The 18,684-nt window shown below is 36.4% G+C and overlaps 1 protein-coding gene across 3 annotated transcripts in view; it reads right to left on the bottom strand.

Moving 5' to 3' along the window:
- The window catches only part of LOC126760570 (uncharacterized), a 439,995-nt gene that overhangs the window by 334,675 nt on the left and 86,636 nt on the right, over positions 1–18,684 (bottom strand). For 2 of the 3 annotated variants that reach the window (XM_050476300.1, XM_050476301.1), the window contains one exon: positions 15,943–18,575. In XM_050476300.1, coding sequence (XP_050332257.1) covers positions 17,960–18,575 — 616 coding nt within the window. In that variant the 3' untranslated portion in view covers positions 15,943–17,959. Of the gene's footprint in view, positions 1–15,942; positions 18,576–18,684 lie in introns of those variants that run through there. The other variant, XR_007667221.1, reaches the window with a different exon arrangement.

The following is an 18,684-nucleotide window of genomic DNA, read 5'->3' as shown; positions in this document are numbered from 1 at the left end:
GTAGCCGGATGTTCAGAAATCCTGATATTAATTATATGGGGAATAGGTCAAGTTTTCGCTCAAATTTATCCATTTTAAGCGCAAAAATACACTGTTATGAGTAAAACACGCTCTCTCGTTTTCATTGACATAACTCACATTTTGGCCATATATGCAGTATAAACTACCCGATTCAACCCATTTTTGATACACAAAGATACTACTGCCAGCAAAAAATTTTCTCTGAATCACAATTGAATATTTCACACATTGACCGACATTTTCGATCAAAAGTCAAGTCATAGGTACGGGGGTCTAAATATTCGGTACATGGAGGCTTGAACGGTTTTGGATGGATTTAAGAAATTTTTTGTTCATAAGGTGGCATGCTTTAAAAGAAATATTGATGCAAAGTTGTATTCCGTTAAATCAATTGCTTCCTGATTTGTAGACTAGAAAATGAAAGAATCAAATGGATTTAAAATTGTGCTATATGGCAAGTAGGCTATAGTCCTATTTCGCCCATTTTCGTACTGTGACATAGGAATATGAGAAGATTGACACATACTAAATTTAGTCTAAATCGGTCAGTCGGGTCCCGTGATATATGATTGACGGTGCCACGCCCATTGTCAGATTTTAACATCGGTTACCATAAAGCACTTTAATACCACCTCGGGTGTAAAGTTTAATGTCTCTGACGTATTTATTTACTGAGTTATTGCGCTTTTGGTAGTTTTTAACAGTGCCGTTATATGGAGAGTGAGCGGGGATAGCTCCCGATTTCATCAATTTTCACACTGTATTTGAGCTGGGTAACTTTGGGTGTTGTAGCTGTAGCAGTTTAGAAGATATGTACATTAAACTTATTAGAGGACGGTGTAACGTCCAATTTTTCAAAATTTTCTGCCCACAAGTGCTTCTTGCTACTGCAAGAAGTTCTATATCTTAATTTAGTGCTTAGTTCTTTACTTTACTTGTACTTTATATGTTTTCGGTTAATGGCGTTTTGTGGGTGTGGCAGTGGTCCGATTACGCCAGTCTACGCATTTTTTTTAACTAAAAAACGCGCGTACCAAGTTTTATATAATAATATCAATGACTATGCATAGAGTATATTCCTGGAGAATATAAGGAGGTTAAGATAACATCGGCGGATCTCAACATCTTTTATGGCTCGACTCAACTACGTTTTGGTTAATGTTTTTAGTATGAATGAACAAAAACGATAGCGAGTAGAGATCGCAAGAGTGATGCTTGACTTGATTAGTTGAAGGCCCCACATTCATAAAATGTATTATTACTGATGAAGAGACGTGGGTTTAGCGAATGACGCTCGAAGAAAAGCCAGAACTGAAAAAAACTACATTGAATTATGTAGGTAAAAAGTCAGGATTACGTTCTTTGATTATGATCATGCGATTAATGATGAATTCGTTTGAAAGGGTGGACCTGTCAACTAGGATTCCTACGTGACTGTTTTGAGAAGTCTGCTGATTTGTGGAAAGAAATTCATGGATTTTCCACCGCTTAATGTGATGTGTAGTCAGATTCTAGCTGGGTTTTTGACCAAAACGAAACGAGAGTCATAGTTCAGCTAGACGGTTCCATGTGACGTTTTTCTGTTAAGGGGTTAGAGGTAGTCAGAGGCACGAAAAAATTATAATTCTCAGTATTTTTTTTTGCTATTAAATCGCGTTATTTAACGGAAGTAGTACGAGTAATATGGCATTATTAAAGAATATGTGGACTTGAAGTCACGAAAATTTCAAAAAAAAAAATTTAATTTCCAAAGTTATAGTTGTTTGTGTTGACCCAGTTCCAAAAAAAAGGTACTTGCGTTGACTACCATAAGTCCTTGGAGATTCATCTAAAATCAATCGGACAAAAAAAAATTAGTTTTATAAATAGATAATCCTGGGCCAGATCGAAGGATTTTTTTTTTTTTCAAAAATTAACAAAATGGCGGCCTCAGGAAATTTTTGTCTAAATTTTTGAGAAAAAATCAACAGTTAATTGGTCTAAAAAAATCGAAATTTTTGAAAAAAAAAGAAAATCATTTCTCGGGCCTGAGTTTATTATGTATTCTAAAAGCTGTATAAATTTCATTAAAATCTACTAGGCAGTTTTCGAGTTACAGTTGTCACGAGTTCAAAAAACATAGTTTTGAGAAAAACGCGTTTAAAGTTTCACACTAGCTCTTTGAAGTGCCTGAGCTCTCTTAGTTATTTGTCAAATAACTCAAAAACTAATTATCGGATCAACGTGAAATTTTCAGAGAATATTTTTAAGATATTACACTTAATGAAAATGCAAAAAAAAAGGAATTTTTTTGAAAATTCTGACTACCCCTAACCCTTTAACAAAACTAACTTAAGCCGAAGTTTTTAAAAATTGTGAAAAATTGGAAGAAGCTTTCATATGCTTGTATTGGCTTAAGAGCCTATTTTGAAGGCGCTAATAAAAATTTAAATATTTGAAAGTGTTTTTTTTCCCAGTCAAATTTGATCAGTTCATATCATATTCATATATTGAGAATAGTAAAAAAATACATAAGTTCAATGAGTATATCTTAAATGATAATAATAGAGATTACGACATTATCGACAAGTTACTTTTTTTTGGAGTGCGTTTGACAGATAAATACATTATTCGTGACGTCATCTATGAAAGGGGGTGAAGGAAAGGTTTTGTTTAGTATTACAGCTGATTTACCACACTAGATGAGGTAGGGTGTCGCTCTCCCCCAAGCTTTCTAAAATTTGCTCTGTCGTTTGGTACTTACGAGATGGAGATTTCAGATGCTTTCTAGCTAAATATATCGTAAGCTCGAAGTTGAACATTCTTAGTTTGCTCCTATAGGGTGCAAATTTCTATACACATGTGTATATCCCTCTGTATAGTTCCGTATAACTGTAAGTGTACGGCGACTATCCAACTTTCGTTCACATCAGGTGCCCCGTAGCGCAGTGAAGTGGCGATGAACTCATCAAATTGCAGAGAATTTTCTTCACCGCGAAAAATGTCAAATATCTACTTCTTCAGCTTCTTCTTGAAGCTGTTGAAGAGGCTCTACAGCAGCGTAACGGCTACAATAAAATACCTTATTAATATTGGTATCAGCGTTTTGGCGCTCTGCTTTTTTATGCATTCGCCATATGTGCGTTTCTTTACTGTCTCCTGCGCGCAGCAATTATTCTTTGTCTTAAAAAACTTGCGCCTAACGGCCTCGTCGCATTTAAGCCATATTAAACGCATTTTAGCGGGATTGTAACCAGATTTTTTCGTTTTTTGTATTGCTTCGCGTTTATTTTGGCGGAATCTCGTTCGAAAAATGCTGTTCGCTTGCAAAATAAATGAATATACTTACAGTTATACGAGCGCACACACGTTTGCACATATGTTTGCATGTTTGTATGTATGCATGAGTGGCGTTGCACCTACTTAAGTATAACATTTAACTGGCGCAAGTGAGCAGCTCAGCCGAAAGTCAAACATTTCACCCAGCGAAGATATTTCCATATGCTTGCATGTGTGTGCGTGTGTGGTTGTTGGAGTTGTTCGGTTGCCGAATTCGCGGTAATAAATTATTGTAAAAACAACGTAGTCATCTTCAAATTGTCCACTCAGTTTGTATGCGCCCAACACTTGGCGCAAACAAATCTCCGCAACTTATTATTATTATTTTACTTTGTTTTTCAATTTATTCAGTTTACTGTTTTGGTTCGTTACGAATTTTTAACTGTGTTTTTATTTCATTTTTCATACATACATGCATATATTCTCTCAGCAACTCAGCACTCTTGCAATATTTGGCGTTGTTGAAATTTATGTTTCCCATCGTATATATTTCTACATAAATTTATAATATTCATATAAAGTGTTTTTGTAGCATTTTTGGCAAGCGTTTGATGGCGGCGACAGCATCTGTCTGCGTATTTTGAGTGTTTTGCACGCGTGTGTGTGTTTTTGAGCGGGGTCATTTGCATGCATTCTAAGAGCTGTGCTGCTCCTTAATACTTTTTATTATGGAAATTTATTCGCTAGTTGTACACTTGTTGTTGCACTTGTTGTTCTACACTTGCTGAGCCACTTTAGGGTTGTCTTGTTCGTGCTAAATGTATTTTCTTCAATCGCAGCTAATCTGTTTCACAATAATAACGATTTTTTGATTCTCTTGTTTAATTCTAAAACTTTTGTAGAATCTTCTTCTTCGTTACTGGCGTAGACAGCGCCTACGCGGTTATAGCCGAGTTTACAACAGTGCACCAATCGTTCTTTCTTTTCGCTGTTTGGCGCCATTCGGAGTTTGGAATGGAATTGGAGATGTGGCCTGGTCATTCTCCTTCTGGTTTTTCCAAAGGAGTAGAGGTCTTCCTTTTCCTCTGCTTCCCACGGCGTTTACTGCGTCGAATACTTTTAGAGCTGGAGTGTTTTTATCCATACGGACGACATGACCTAGCCAGCGTAGCCGTTGTATCTTACTTCGCTGACCTATGTCAATGCCGTCGTATATCTCGTACAGCTCATCGTTCCATCGACTGCAGTATTCGCCGTTGCCAATGCGTAAATGACCATACATCTTCCGCAGAACTTTTCTCTCGAAATCTCGTAACACCGACTCATCAGATGTTGCCATCGTCCATGCCTCTGCAACATATAGCAGGACGGGGATGAGGAGTGACTTGTAGAATTTGGTCTTTGTTTGTCAAGAGAGGACTTTACCTCTCAATTGCCTGCTTAGTCTGAAGAGCCACTTGTTGGCAAGAGTTATTCTACGTTAGATTTCGCGGCTGACGTTGTTGTTGGTGTTAACGCTGGTTGAAAGATAGACGAAATTTCTTACAACTTCGAAGTTATGACTGTCAACAGTGAGGTAGGAGGCAAGTCGTGAGTGCGGCTTGCCCTCCTAACGGTGCGGTTGTTGAAGTGAATGAAATCAATATATATTTATATATTTATAAAGCCACACTGATAGGGTCCAATCAGTTTGTTGACGCTTGGCTTCAGTTTTTCACACAGTACGCTCGATAGAACCGTATATGCGATATTGAGGAGGCTTATCCCACAGTAATTGGAGTATATTGGTGTCTCCCTTTTTTTGTATTGGGCAGAGCACACTAAATTCCAATTGTCGGGCATGCTTTCGCCGGACCATATTCTACAAAGAAGCTGATGCATGCTCCATATCTATGCTTTGCCACCGCCACTTTTTTATTCTTCAGACGGGTAACTGTTATTCGAATTTCTTTATGATTCGGGAAATGGAAGATCTGTTCCATCGTCAGCGATTGAAAGATCGGGTTCACCATCTCCCGGTGTTATGCTTTCACTGTCATTCAGCAGGTTGGAAAAGTGTTCCCTCCGCAATTTTAGTATGCTATGGGTATCAGTCACTATATCACCTCTGGAGGTACTATAAACGTTTCGAAACCTTCTATTAGTCGCCGCATCTTTTCATAGAAACTTCGATGGCCAGCTTGTCAAGCTCTTCATACTCACGCATTCCGGCCTCTCTCTTTTTTGTCTGCATATGCGTCTCGCTTCCCTGTTTAGCTCTTGGTGTCTGTCCCATCCCACACGTGTTGAGGTTGATTGTAACGTTGCATGTAGGCAGTCTGTTTTCCCTCAGCTGTGACACGGCACTCCTCATTGTATAAGCTGTTCTTTTGCATTTTCCTAAAACCAATGGTTTCGTTTGTAGCTGTATGTAGAGAGCTTGAAATGAGTGCTCTCAGAGAGCAGGAGTACAAGTCGAGTAGAAAATCGTTCGGCTGTCTGTTGTGATTGCAGCTTTTCGACGTCGAACCTTCCTGGTGTTTGTTGACGTGCGTTTTATGCTGCACAGATGCTGGTGCGTATATTGGCCACTATGTGTAAATGCCACAAGGACCTACTTGCCTCAGTACTTGTCTCGTCCATTACACTTATTGGACGGCGGTGATGTCAGCCTTTACTCCTATGAGAACATCAACCAGCTGGGCAGCGGCATCTTCCCAATTAAGGGACCGGACATTTCAGGTGCTGCCCTTAAGTTGTAATTCTTAATGTCTTTGCCGTGGTCGGCATCAAAAAGGGGGTCTCTCATCCGAGGCAGTTGTTCCCTTTTAATTGGAGGCGCTTTTTACGTGGCGGGTCTTAAACTAAGCTCACAATCCTGGGTAGGGATAGTTCACCTTCAAATTTTAGCTCGTGCTCAAATGGATGTTCTTTGCCTACCGAGAGGCTACTTGGTCCAAGGCCGGAAGTCGTGGGCTGCTTGAGCCATATGTAAAGGAACCGTTTCTGACCACTCCCAAGTGAATGGCGATCACAGAACTTTCCTCACTTGCGTGACCTTCTACACATGGATCCACCCTCCAACACATGACCCTCCAGCATTGACGAAGCTATAACATGTTTCCATCTTTCAGGTAATTTGTGGATTCCATCAAAAAAACTTCGGCGGCTTGACAGTCAAGAATGAATGAAAAAAGTTCTTGATACCCTGTATCGATGTGAACCTTAACCTTGGATAAGGTTACACGGGTTTAAAAGCTTCGTATAAGTTTCACATATGATTTTTTGCGATTAGGATTGCTGTTATGAATACATTTGTCGATGCAGAAATAACTTTTTTATAGCGTGTCAGCAGCATGACTGGAAAAATCATCTTTCAACGTTTCTTGGCTTCAATTCATATGGAACCTAAATTTCTTGGTAGCGAATGTCGCTTTTAAAGGTTTCTAAATGGTTGTTTGAGTATTAAACCACCAAAGATTCTACGAGTTCTTCTTGTGTTTGGCAACAATTTTCATAGAGTATTTTTCAAACTTTTTGGACGCCCAGAACGTTCATCGTCTTCCAAGCCAAAATTACCACTTTTAAATTATGCAAAACACTTCGCTCAGCTAAAGCATGATCAGCATAAAGTTCCATCAAAATACGAAAACATTTGGATGAAGATTTCTTCATATTAATATAATGTAACAGAACTCCATTAAAAGCACTTTTAGCCACAAAGTTCGACATATTGGAAGGAAAATATATATAATTGTTTCCACTTCAAATCAATGTCATATACTGAAAAGGACGATTTACGGCGGATGTTCGGAATATTGGAACAATGAATAATAATAAAGTTGCATGGCAAACCGCACGAATATAGTTATACGAGGCATGTGGACTGATTCATAAGAAACTTTTCATATTTTCATCTATCAACCTATCGTTTCATTACAATGCTGACCACACCTAATAAACACCTTAAGGGGGTATTCTGGTCTAGAAATTTAAAAAAATCGAAATTTTTTTTTATATTTTCAAAGTTTAACTATTCAAGAATACGATTATGTGTATAAGAGGATTTTTCAAAATTCAAATTATTTTCGGAGATATAGGCATTTTTCGGATTCGGCATCCAAACTGGTTCGGCCGGAACTAATCGAACAAAAGACTTTACGCGAAAATTTAAACGCGTTTTTCTCAAAACTGACTTTTTCGGAACGATACCCACGATTTCTCAGGTTCTACTGGACCGATTTACTTGAAATTTTTATAGAGTCTCCTTTATAGGCTTGTCTATGGTTGGAACTAGCCCCATCCCCAAATTTTTATTTTTATTATTTTTAAAAATTCGAACTAGTCAGAAAAAGTAGTCCAAAAAAACTTTTTTGTTCAAGGAAGTCGCCATTTTGCGAAAAAAAACTTTTTTTCCGGCCATTGCGACATTATTCTAGATTAATAATCTATATTTTTTGGTTTCAGATAGCTAGGAGGGTTGAAATCATGAGTATGGTCACGTGGAAATTTTTAGAGACCCCCCACTTCGTCAGCTCATAATTTTTGAAATTTTTTACTTTTTTAGTTTTTAATTTTTTTCTGTACTCTTCTAAAATTAACAAATAACTAAAAAAAAATGGATAGTAAAAATATTAATTGCCTTTTTTTTTACGACACTTTAAAAATTACCTGAAATTCATGCTTCTAGACCAGAATACCCCCTTAACAAAGTTGTGATAATGTCGCCAAAAATACATATTTGCAACCACCATTTATTATTTTGTTTTCTCCTCCAATCATACATTTTGCAAAAATTAAGTATTTTTCATTGCAGCAACCACCCTAATGTGCCTCAATAACATTTAAGCAAATGCGATCTCTGTAAGTATTATGATGCGCCACTGTCAATTACAGTTTAAAAAGGCTTTGAGTAATTAAATTTGACACATTCATTTCTCGCTTTTTGCTTTGTTGTTTTCGTCGCACTTGAGTTAATGTTTAATTTTAGACATACTCATGACAATTTGCGTTCGTCGTGTGAATGGTTGCATTGTTATTTAATTATTTCCATTAATGCGATGGTTCATAACGTTTGTAATTGATTTTAGGGTCTCTTAATGTGGGAGTTTATTAAGTTTCCCAATCTCAACTTAAATTTATTACATTTCGATCAGTCATAACGTCTTAAGTGCATAAGAATATTTTTGGAAGCTTTTTGGGTCTCTGCGAGTTGTAAGTTTCACATTACACAGCGGGGCGGCTCCTTTCTTCATACGCCTTTGGTGCTCATTAAAGTTAAGTTAAATGTATTATTGCGGATAAAATGATATTGGATAATAAAATAGATAAATGAACGATTGAATATACTTTAAATTACTTAAGGTTTTAAACGATGTTTAAATTTCTTTTAATTTCATGTAAATTTATTTCTATTGGGTCCGTAATTACATAACTTTAGTTATTATTATTGTATTGTTCCGAGCATGCGTGCATATTTTCAGCATAAGTCATTTATTTGAAGCTTTATCAGCACTAATTTTTTTTGCCCAAATATTTCGAACTTTGTATCTGAAAGAATTTTTTTACGGGGGTTCTTCTTCATCATTTTTATATGACGAAAACTTCAGCCAAAATTCATCGTATTTTGGCGGAAGCTTATTGAGAACAAGCTTTAGCCGAGTGAATGTTGCAAAAGTGATTTGCTTGATTTAAAAGCGCGAAACCGGTTAACAAAATTTGGAACGCAGCGGCTGGGAAGTTTTGCCTCACCCGTTTTATAGCCCAGACTTTGTTCCTACCGACTGCCATTTGTTCCGGTTGTTGCAGTACGCCCTTACCGGAATGCGTTTCACATCAAAACAGGGTATTAAATATTGGATTGATTCATTCTTGACCGCCAAGCCGGTGAAGTTTCTTTGGCGAAATTGCCATAAAGATGGGAAAAACTGTTGGCTTCAGAAGGGTTATAGTTTTCATATAATAATATCATGGTACACGTTTTTCTTAAAAAACATCAAATTGTAAAAGAAAATAACTTAAAAGTGCAATTGGATGTTTTTGGCTATGGTGTCAGGGGTTTTTAGATTTCTTTTTAGTAGTAGAGTTCTCCAATTTGGAATAGTATTTTGAGTTAGTATTGGACTCTTTGTTAGTTGTTTTTCTTCGTCATAAAGTTGACTGTATTGGTGTAGAATATGAGAGTTGGTGTTCATAATCATACAAAGCTAAAAATGTGAGTAGTTCTCTTTTCTGTAATATTTATTTTAGCTGAGTCTTTTCTCACACGATACTTGTATTTCCCAAGTTGAGTTGAATTTATTGATCTCTTACTAATGTTAGAATCTGAAATAAAGGAATGTTGTTGTGTATTGAAGATATTACTGTTGGGATTAGATCTTAGATAAATCTATCTGTAGGTTTAAGCCATAAATAAAGATTTATATGTAATTCGGAAGTTCATTTTTTGTTGGCCCCCCCCCTACTATTTTTGTTTTATAACTTTTAGCTATTTTTCGTTTTTATTTTTTTTGGCGTGGAAATGGATAATAAATAAAAAAAGGTTAGAAAATCACTAAAAGTTTAACGGAATAACAAAAAAACGTCAGAAACACTAAATGATGATGAATGAGGGTATGGTACCTTAAATCTCATTAATGCCTGGTTTATACCCCGATTTTAACCACTTGCTCATATACATACATAAAAAATAGGTTAAAATCAATTATTGATGAGGTACCCTTCTTCACCAAGAAGCTTAAATGTGTCCAAAGAGCGGCTCTCATTGATATTTGATGCAGTGTATACACAGATATATAGCACTTAACGCCATTTACATAGCACCCGTGGATATTTCCGGCAGGGACATTGCTGCGAAATGAGCTCTAAAGCTCTGGGAAGTCGCGCATATAAATGGGTCCGAATATGCACATGCCGAAATTCTCACCTTCTTCAATCCCTTCATATCCTGTAAACGTTGATACTTTCTCCTCTATTATCCAGCCTTTGCAAGATAGGTTGAAACATCTCAGGAGTCTAACCTTCTGCGAATTAGGAGACGTAGCCAACACTGGCTTAGCCGACTTAAAAAAGCTAATTCATAAAATATCTATTTTCTAAACAACATAGCTAGAAAGAACTACCAAAACGTTATCCGTTCGATACAAGCCATGCTATGACGGCTACGTTTTCAGATTTAGTTGTATGGTACATGTTTTAAGAGATGCACCTTGGGCCGAAGATAGAGTTTTTCTTTTCTTTTTTATTGTTTCGAAGTTTTATAAAAGGTTGACTGCTAATTTTTCCGGTAGGTAGGTAGGTAGGAGTGCTGTCACTATGGTGCTTGATGCGCACTATTGAAGGACCTTATAATCTTACAATCACGTTTCGTCACTGTGTTCAAACCATTTGGTGCTCTACTCGCATACGTTATGCTTTTTGTGGACAACCATTCGAGGTTTGGCGCCTGATGCGTTTCAATTATTTTGAGTCGGGTTTGTGCTAGAGCTAGGCATTCACAGAAAAAGTGAAAACCCGTTTCTTATTCCTTTCTAGCTTGCAGCTGCAGCAAATATTGTTATTATCGAGGTCCATTTTTAGCGCATGCTCTACTAAAGACCAGTACCCCGTTATTGGCGCTGTAAATGTATATATACTTATATTATATCTGATCCCAAGTAGTAGGTCCTTGGTTCTTTTTCTGTCATATATTGGTTATATCTGCTTTATTTTCTCGCAACTTGTTATTGAGTTCTGCTTCGAGATATTTGTTCGAAATGGAGATAAAGCTCTTATTTGCTTCTTGGTCTGCTTTTTCGTTGCCGAAAAGTTTCCTTTGATTGGGAACCTAAATTATGAACAAGTGGAGTTAAATCTGTCCTGCAGTTGTTGACTACGCTGGAATTTATCTGGGGTGTCGACAAGGATAGCAATGCTGCCGAGTTGTCCATATATAAAGTTGCGTTGTGTATTCTCTCGTAAATGAGCAATAGAACAGGCCTTCTCCTTATCTAGTACTTCCGCTTGGAAGATAATTTTTCCGGTGAAAAATTTTTACAAGTCGGTTTTTTACAAAGTGTTAATGTGAAGCTTAAAATATACATACATACTTCACTAACAAATCAATATAAATGTAGGTAGATTAAGACCACTTTTTTAAGGGATCAGGGGTAGTCAGAGGCACGAAAAAATGAGAATTTTCAGTATTTTTTTTTGCTTTTAAATCGTGTTATTTTATAAAAGTAGTAATATGGCATTATTATAGAATGTGTTGACTTGAAGTCACGAAAATTTCAAAAAAAAAAAAATTTAATTTCCAAAGTTATAGTTGTTTGTGTTGACCCAGTTCCAAAAAAAGGTACTTGCGGTGACAACCATAAGTCCTTGGAGATTCATATAAAATCAATAAGACAAAACAAATTGGTTTTATAAATAGATAATCTTGGGCCTGATCGAAGGATTTTTTTTTCCAAAAATTAACAAAATGTCGGCCTCAGGAAATTTTTGGGAAAAAATCAACAGTTAATTGGTCTTAAAAAATCGAAATTTTGCAAAAAAAAAAAAAAAACCTTCGATCAGGCCCGAGTTTATTATGTATTCTAAACAAGCTGTATAAGCGTCCAAATGATCACTAAAATACCTTTGTGATGATATAACAAGAAAAAACGTTAACTTCGGTTGCACCGAAGCTAAATGCCCTTCACAGGTGCATTTCTGTTAGTAACTATGTGTTCAGTTTGTATGGAAGCTATACGCTATAGTCAACCGATCTGAACAATTTCTTCGGATATTACATTGTTGCTTTAGAAAATAATATATACCAAATTTCGTGAATATATCTTGCCAAATGTGAAAGTTGTCCATACAAGAACTTGATACCGATCGTTCAGTTTGTATGGCAGCTATATGCTATAGTCAACCGATCTGAACAGTTTCTTCGGAGATTACATTGTTGCCTTAGAAAATAATCCATACCAAATTTCGTGAATATATCTTGTCAAATGTGAAAGTTGTCCATACATGAACTTGATTCCGATCGTTCAGTTTGTATGGCAGCTATATGTTATAGTGGTCCGATATCGACCGTTCTGACAAATGAGCAGCTTCTTGAAGAGAAAATGACGTTTGCAAAATATCAAAACGATATCTTAAAAACTGAGGGACTAGTTCGTATATATACAGACGGACGGACGGACAGACAGACAGACGGACATGGTTAAATCGACTCAGCTCAACATACTGATCATTTATATATACACTTTATAGGGTCTCCGACGCTTAATTCTGGGTGTTACAAACTTCTTGACAAACTTAATATACCCTGTTCAGGGTATAAAAAATTACTTAATTTAGACCATAATCCCCAAAAGTGAAATTAGGAAACTTTGACATTTCATAGTTTTTTATTCAAAATAGAATCGCACTTTAACAAACGCTAATTTTACACAGTTTTTATTACGGTATATGCATATAGCATGCACATACATACATATATACATGTTATACATATGTATTAGGCTAAGTTACGGTTGTTATTACAAATGTGTATATGTTTGTTTGTTTATTCTTATGTGTAGCATTGTGCAAATCTTTTAATTACACACCACATACATTAATTTCAATTATTTAGAATTATAATGATTATTTTCTATTTGAAATCATGTTGCTATTAACAGTTATTCTAAGGGAGTTCAACTCAATAATTCGCTAAGAGAAATTTACAAGTTTTGCGATTTATGCATTTCCACTATTTTCATGTACACATATTTACATAACATATGACATAACATTTATTTACACACACACACACAAACACATATTTGTTTGTGTAAATGTTTTGTATTACAATTTAATATTTTCATATCATTTTATAAATGCTGAGCTAACAAAAAACAAGTAAACAACTAAACAACTAAACTCTAAACCAAAAGTGTGTAAATATGTCAAAGTAATACAAGTGTCACGTGATAGCTGCGGTATTAAAAAAGTTTGTAAATTTCTAAATTTTCCGCTGCATTATTCTGCATTAATTAGTGTAACGTTATTTAGAGTTTTGTTATTATTTGTTTTTTTTTTTTGTATAAAATGATATTAATAATTATTATGCTTATTTCTTCATAATTTTGCTATGTTTGTGAAATTCTGTGTTAGCTAGTGAAAGTTTGACTTCTTAAAGTTATAAATTATGTTTTATAGTTATTTTATATTTATTATATTTCACTAAATTTTGTTTTTATTTCGTAGAAAGTTTTTTTTTATTTAAAAAAACCACTTCGAAAATTCACTATAAGTTAACTTTTTACGAATATCATATTAGTTGCTATGTTATGACATTACGAGTACTATGTTATATGTATTTGTAGTTTTATATGATTAATTTACCGTAGAAGTAACCCAACTTGATTTTTTTTAATGAAATGTATATATGTACATATTAGAGCGGGCCAAAAACCGTTTAGTGTTTTCCTGAATACCCTGAAAATATCGTCCGAAGTGACGTAAAGAATGCTAGTAAAGTTTCAGCTTTGGAGAATAATATGAACAGGTGGCGCATTGTAATTTACGATTTCCTATGTATTTATCATATATAAATAACACAGTAGTACTTTCTTATTTTGCTTGGATGTACCATGCATTTGAGGAAGTCATTGTCTTCTTAAAACGTTTTTTGACTCACTCTAATACATATGTATGTTTGACCTAGGAAAATGAAATAGCTGAGTTAGTAAAAATTTAGTAGGTCAAAAGAGTGCTCATTCATATGTGTATGACCCCCTTTTGGCTGATCGCGCTGATATTCAAACATTTCTCATATAATTTTAAATTATTAATAGAAGAAGAAGATAAGATAAGATAAGATAAGAAGAATAGAAGATAAATAAGTTAAATATATATATAGTTATAGCGAGAGAAACTTTAGTTTACGTAAAAGGCGTAGAGCTAGTGCATTCCATGCTTGGAACGATTAGCGTAATACAAGGTCTGTCGCAAAAGAAATAGGACTGTTAAAAAAAACAACAAAAAATTAATATTTTTCAGGCGCCAGGACCCTGCCTCAAGGTATTGTGGTCGAGCACGACGAATGCGTGACAAAACACGCTCCATAATACCAAGGTAAAACACAGCATTAATCGTTTGACCAGGTGGGACGAACTCTCGGCGGAATCGTAAAAACAAGCATTTATTTTTGACTTCTGTCTGATCGTCACAGAGGTCTCACGACCTTCTTGGAATCGCTTAAACCACTCATGCACATTACTACGGGATAGGCATTGATCACCATAAACTTTTCTCATCATTTGAAATCTTTCAGTAAACGTTTTCCCAAGTTTAAAACAAAATTTAATATTTGCTCTTTGTTCAAAATGCATTTTACGACCGATGACCAAAAGCTGCTGTCACTTTTTGATCGATAACAACGATTGTAGTTATCCAATTTTCTTAAAATGTTTAAGAAATGTCAACAAGAAATCAAACTTTTTATTTCATACACCCACCAATAGGTGGCACCACCAGAAACAGTTATATTTAAAAAGTTCTGTTTCTTTTGCGACAGACCTTGTAGTTCAATTTAGGTTCGCACTTACATGCCGCGTTAAAAAGTGGCGAATATTTAGCTGTCTTCGATTCGTCATTTATCTGCTTGCTACTTATGTTGTTAAAAAAATTTCACTAAAAGGCAACAACAAAGTTAGCAGATGCAAGAAAGAATACCTTAACAAGAGCCACACCTACTTTATAAATTGTTTTATATTTCAGTGTGTATTTAAACATATTTTAAAATTCTTCTAATTTTTTATGAAAACAAGACGCTAAGAAATAGGTACTCACTGCTGCAGTGGTTCCGGCCTTCTCTGTGGATGAAGTTTTATTGATTTTAACTCAAGATTTCAAACTAAGAGCTTACTAAAACTTTTTTGTCGCGAAAAAAAAGTAAGTAATGTTTTCTTTCTAGATTCGTATGACTGTTAGTGACACCTATGCCAAATGTCACATAAAAACAGGAAAAAACGTTAACTTCGGCTGCACCGAAGCTAATATACTTTTTAGTAACTATGTGTCCAGTTTGTATGGAAGCTATATGCTATAGTAATCCGATCTGAACAATTTTTTCGGAGATTATGTTATTATCTTAAGCAGTAATCCACGTCAAATTTCGTGAAGATACCACGTCAAATGCGAAAGTTTTCCATACAAGTCCTTGATTCCGATCGTTCGGTTTGTATGGCTATATGCTATAGGGAGCCGATCTGAACAATTTCTTTCGATATTATGTTATTTCTATAAACAATAACTCATACCAAATTTGATGAAGATAACTCATCACATGAAAAAGTTTTCCGTACAAAAACTTGAATCCGATCCTTCAGTTTGTATGGTAGCTATATGCTATAGTAAGCCGATCTGAAAAATTTCTTAGGAGATTAGATTGTTGCTTTAGAAAATAATCTATACCAAATTTCGTGAAAATATCTTGTCAAATGTGAAAGCTTTCCATAAAAGAACTTGATTCAGATCGTTCAGTTTGTATGGCAGCTATATGTTATAGTGGTCCGATATCGGCAGCTCCGACAAATGAGTAGCTTCTTGAAGAGAAAATGATGTTTACAAAATTTCAAAACGATTTCTTAAAAACTGAGGGACTAGTTCGTATATATACAGATAGCCGGACAAACAGACAGACGGACATGGTTAAATCGACTCAGCTCAACATACTGATCATTTATATATATACTTTATAGGGTCTCCGACGCTTCCTTCTTTGTATTACAAACTTCTTGACAAACTTAATATACCCTGTTCTGGGTATAATAACCATTAGTGTTTAGTATATAAAGTGCATTCGGCGATTTTTACGATGAGTGAAGAAGTTCCATTAAACTTTTGAAACGTTCAGAATGTTAAAAAATGACTTCAGTGATACTTGTTTGTCACGAGCAAGTGTTTTTGATTGGTAAAAATTATTCAAAGAGGGTCGAGAACGAGTTGACGACGAACCGCGTCTAGGACGGTCAGAGAACTTACTTGCATCCTTGGAATATCGGAAGGATCAGTTAAAACCATTTTGAAAGATCATTTTGCCCTAAGAAAAGTGAAAGCACGATTGATTTCAACATCACTCAATTTTCTCGAAAAACATCTATGGAACAATGATTTCTCACTACCAGAATGCCACGAAACGTATCATTACTGGCGATGGGTCTTGTAGCTATACCTCAACCCGGAAACAGACGATCAATCGGCCGAAGATTTTGGCAATGGTGAGCCGATGCCGAAAAAACACGTCAAAGCAGGTCAAAAGTCAAGGATATGCTGGGAGTTTTCTTCGATTATCGACATGTGGTACACTCCGAATTCCTTCCGACCAACCAAACTGTCAACTAGGAATACTATTTCAATGGTATGCGTCGTTTGCGCGAAGCTATTCGTCGAAAGTGGCCGGAATTATGGCCCGAAAACTCCTGGTTTTTGAGCACGATAATACACCGTTGCATACTGCATTGGTACCTCGTGAGTTTTTCTCTAAATTTTCAACTACTTAATATCGTGCCGCAATCACCGTATTTGCCTGATTTAGCTCCGTGTAACTTATGGCTATTCAGCAAACTCAAACGACTGCTCCGGGGAAACCGTTTTGAGTCAATTGAAGACATTAAACCTGAATCGCTACGCGCATTGCAGGTTTTTCCGGAAATTGTCTTTAACAAATGTTTCGAAGATTGGATGTTGTTGTTAGTTTTGTTAGCACAAGTCTAATGGAGCCGAGGGTGGATTTTGAAGAATAAATTAAGAATTTTAGAATTATGAACAAAGTCTTACTATTTTTTCTCATTGCTAAAAAAAAGTATTTCTTAAAGGCAGGAAAAAACTACGCATAAAATTTCAACAGTTACTCAGAGGAATTTCACAATTGAGAGACGAAGTTCAGCCGACAATTTAAGAAAGCTTTAACGTAGATATTTACTGTTATTTTGTGGTATAGGTGTTAAAAATCATCAGCTTGACAGACTCTGTTTATCGATATAAATTTTGTCTAAAATTGTTAATTATTTTCTTCTGCCACTAAAATCTATAAAATAGAGTTCGTCATATAATTTTGATATTGAAAATTTATGATAATTTAGACAATCGCTGCTTAATTAATTATTTATATAAATTAAAACTTAATTACCTTTTTTAATACCAACTAGATATTGTAAAACACGGTAATCCGCCAAGTAATCTAAACATGAACCGAATAATCTCGATTAATTGAATTAAAACTTGCTTTGAAATTAAGCTTAAGGAGCCAGTGTTAGATTAAAAATTGAACTTCGTTACATATTTTCGGTTAATAATACATATTTGTTGATATTAAAGCGTTGCGAAATGAAATTCATCGATTTCCTGCGCCAACATAACCTCAATATAATTGCGCCGAATAACCTTTCGCAAATCAAGCATTTAATAAGGTAAGTTGTGTGACTTCAAGCTGCCAACATTGAGCATATGTGTGTGTTTGGGTATGTGTCGGCACATCCGTGCGCTTAAAAGCTTTGCCCAACCAAATGACTTGCTCATTCGTGTGCGTTTTTCACTCAAATTCGCGCTCCGTAGCACCGACGTTGGCCGTTTTGCTGCTGCCAGCACATTCCCATAGTCGCTCGAGTGTGCTAATGCGTTTTTGTTGCTGTTGTGCGCTCCCATGTGGATATGGCGTGATTTTCGCTGAGTTACTTAAATGTCAATGTGATGTCATTATGATGACATCCGGCGCTGAATTCCTAATGTCTATGTAAGCTGTCGATTGACTTAGCTTTGGCTTGCCTTTTCCCTGAGCTGATGTCGCCGTGGTTACTGTTGTTGTTGCTGCCGCGGTTGACCTGCCGCCGCCACCGCCGCCCGCACTCTCCTTGGATGGCTGCATCGACAACTGTTGCTGTTGCTGTGCTGATTGCTGGCGTGATTGCTGCTGCTGCGGCTGCGATTGTTGTTGTTGTTGTTGCGTGTGTACATGCGTGTGTGCGGCATGTTGATGATGATGGTGGCACATCTCGGCCGGCGCAGCTGGCGTGGGCGGTGTGGGCGGCAGTGCATCCATGCGATGCATATGCGGCATTTTGGGCTTAGGGCCGGGATGTCGTTCGCGCATCTCAATATATTCCCGCGCGTCGCGTATATTTAGTCCCGTTAGTTGGCCGCCACGGGCGCTAGCTGGCTGCTGCGATGGTGGTGGTGGCGTCGGCTGTGCGGTCTCGTAGCCGAATGTGGAGAAACGTGAACGCGAATGTAGACTGGCCTTGTCCTTTAGCGAGCCCATCGAGTTCTGGTGCATCAGCGGTGTGGCGAAGAGCGATTCGCTGCAAGCAGAGACATGAGAAACTCATTGATTGCTAAACAAACATTGGGGACAAGTGTGCAAATATGCAAATATGCTGTTAAGCATATGAATATGCAAGTGCGCCTGTA

This window comes from Bactrocera neohumeralis, chromosome 5 (genome assembly GCF_024586455.1).
Source record: "Bactrocera neohumeralis isolate Rockhampton chromosome 5, APGP_CSIRO_Bneo_wtdbg2-racon-allhic-juicebox.fasta_v2, whole genome shotgun sequence".
In the NCBI taxonomy this organism is placed as follows: domain Eukaryota; kingdom Metazoa; phylum Arthropoda; class Insecta; order Diptera; family Tephritidae; genus Bactrocera; species Bactrocera neohumeralis.
The sequence above is the reverse complement of the archived record's forward strand: the minus strand, read 5'-3'. Positions and strand labels throughout refer to the sequence as shown.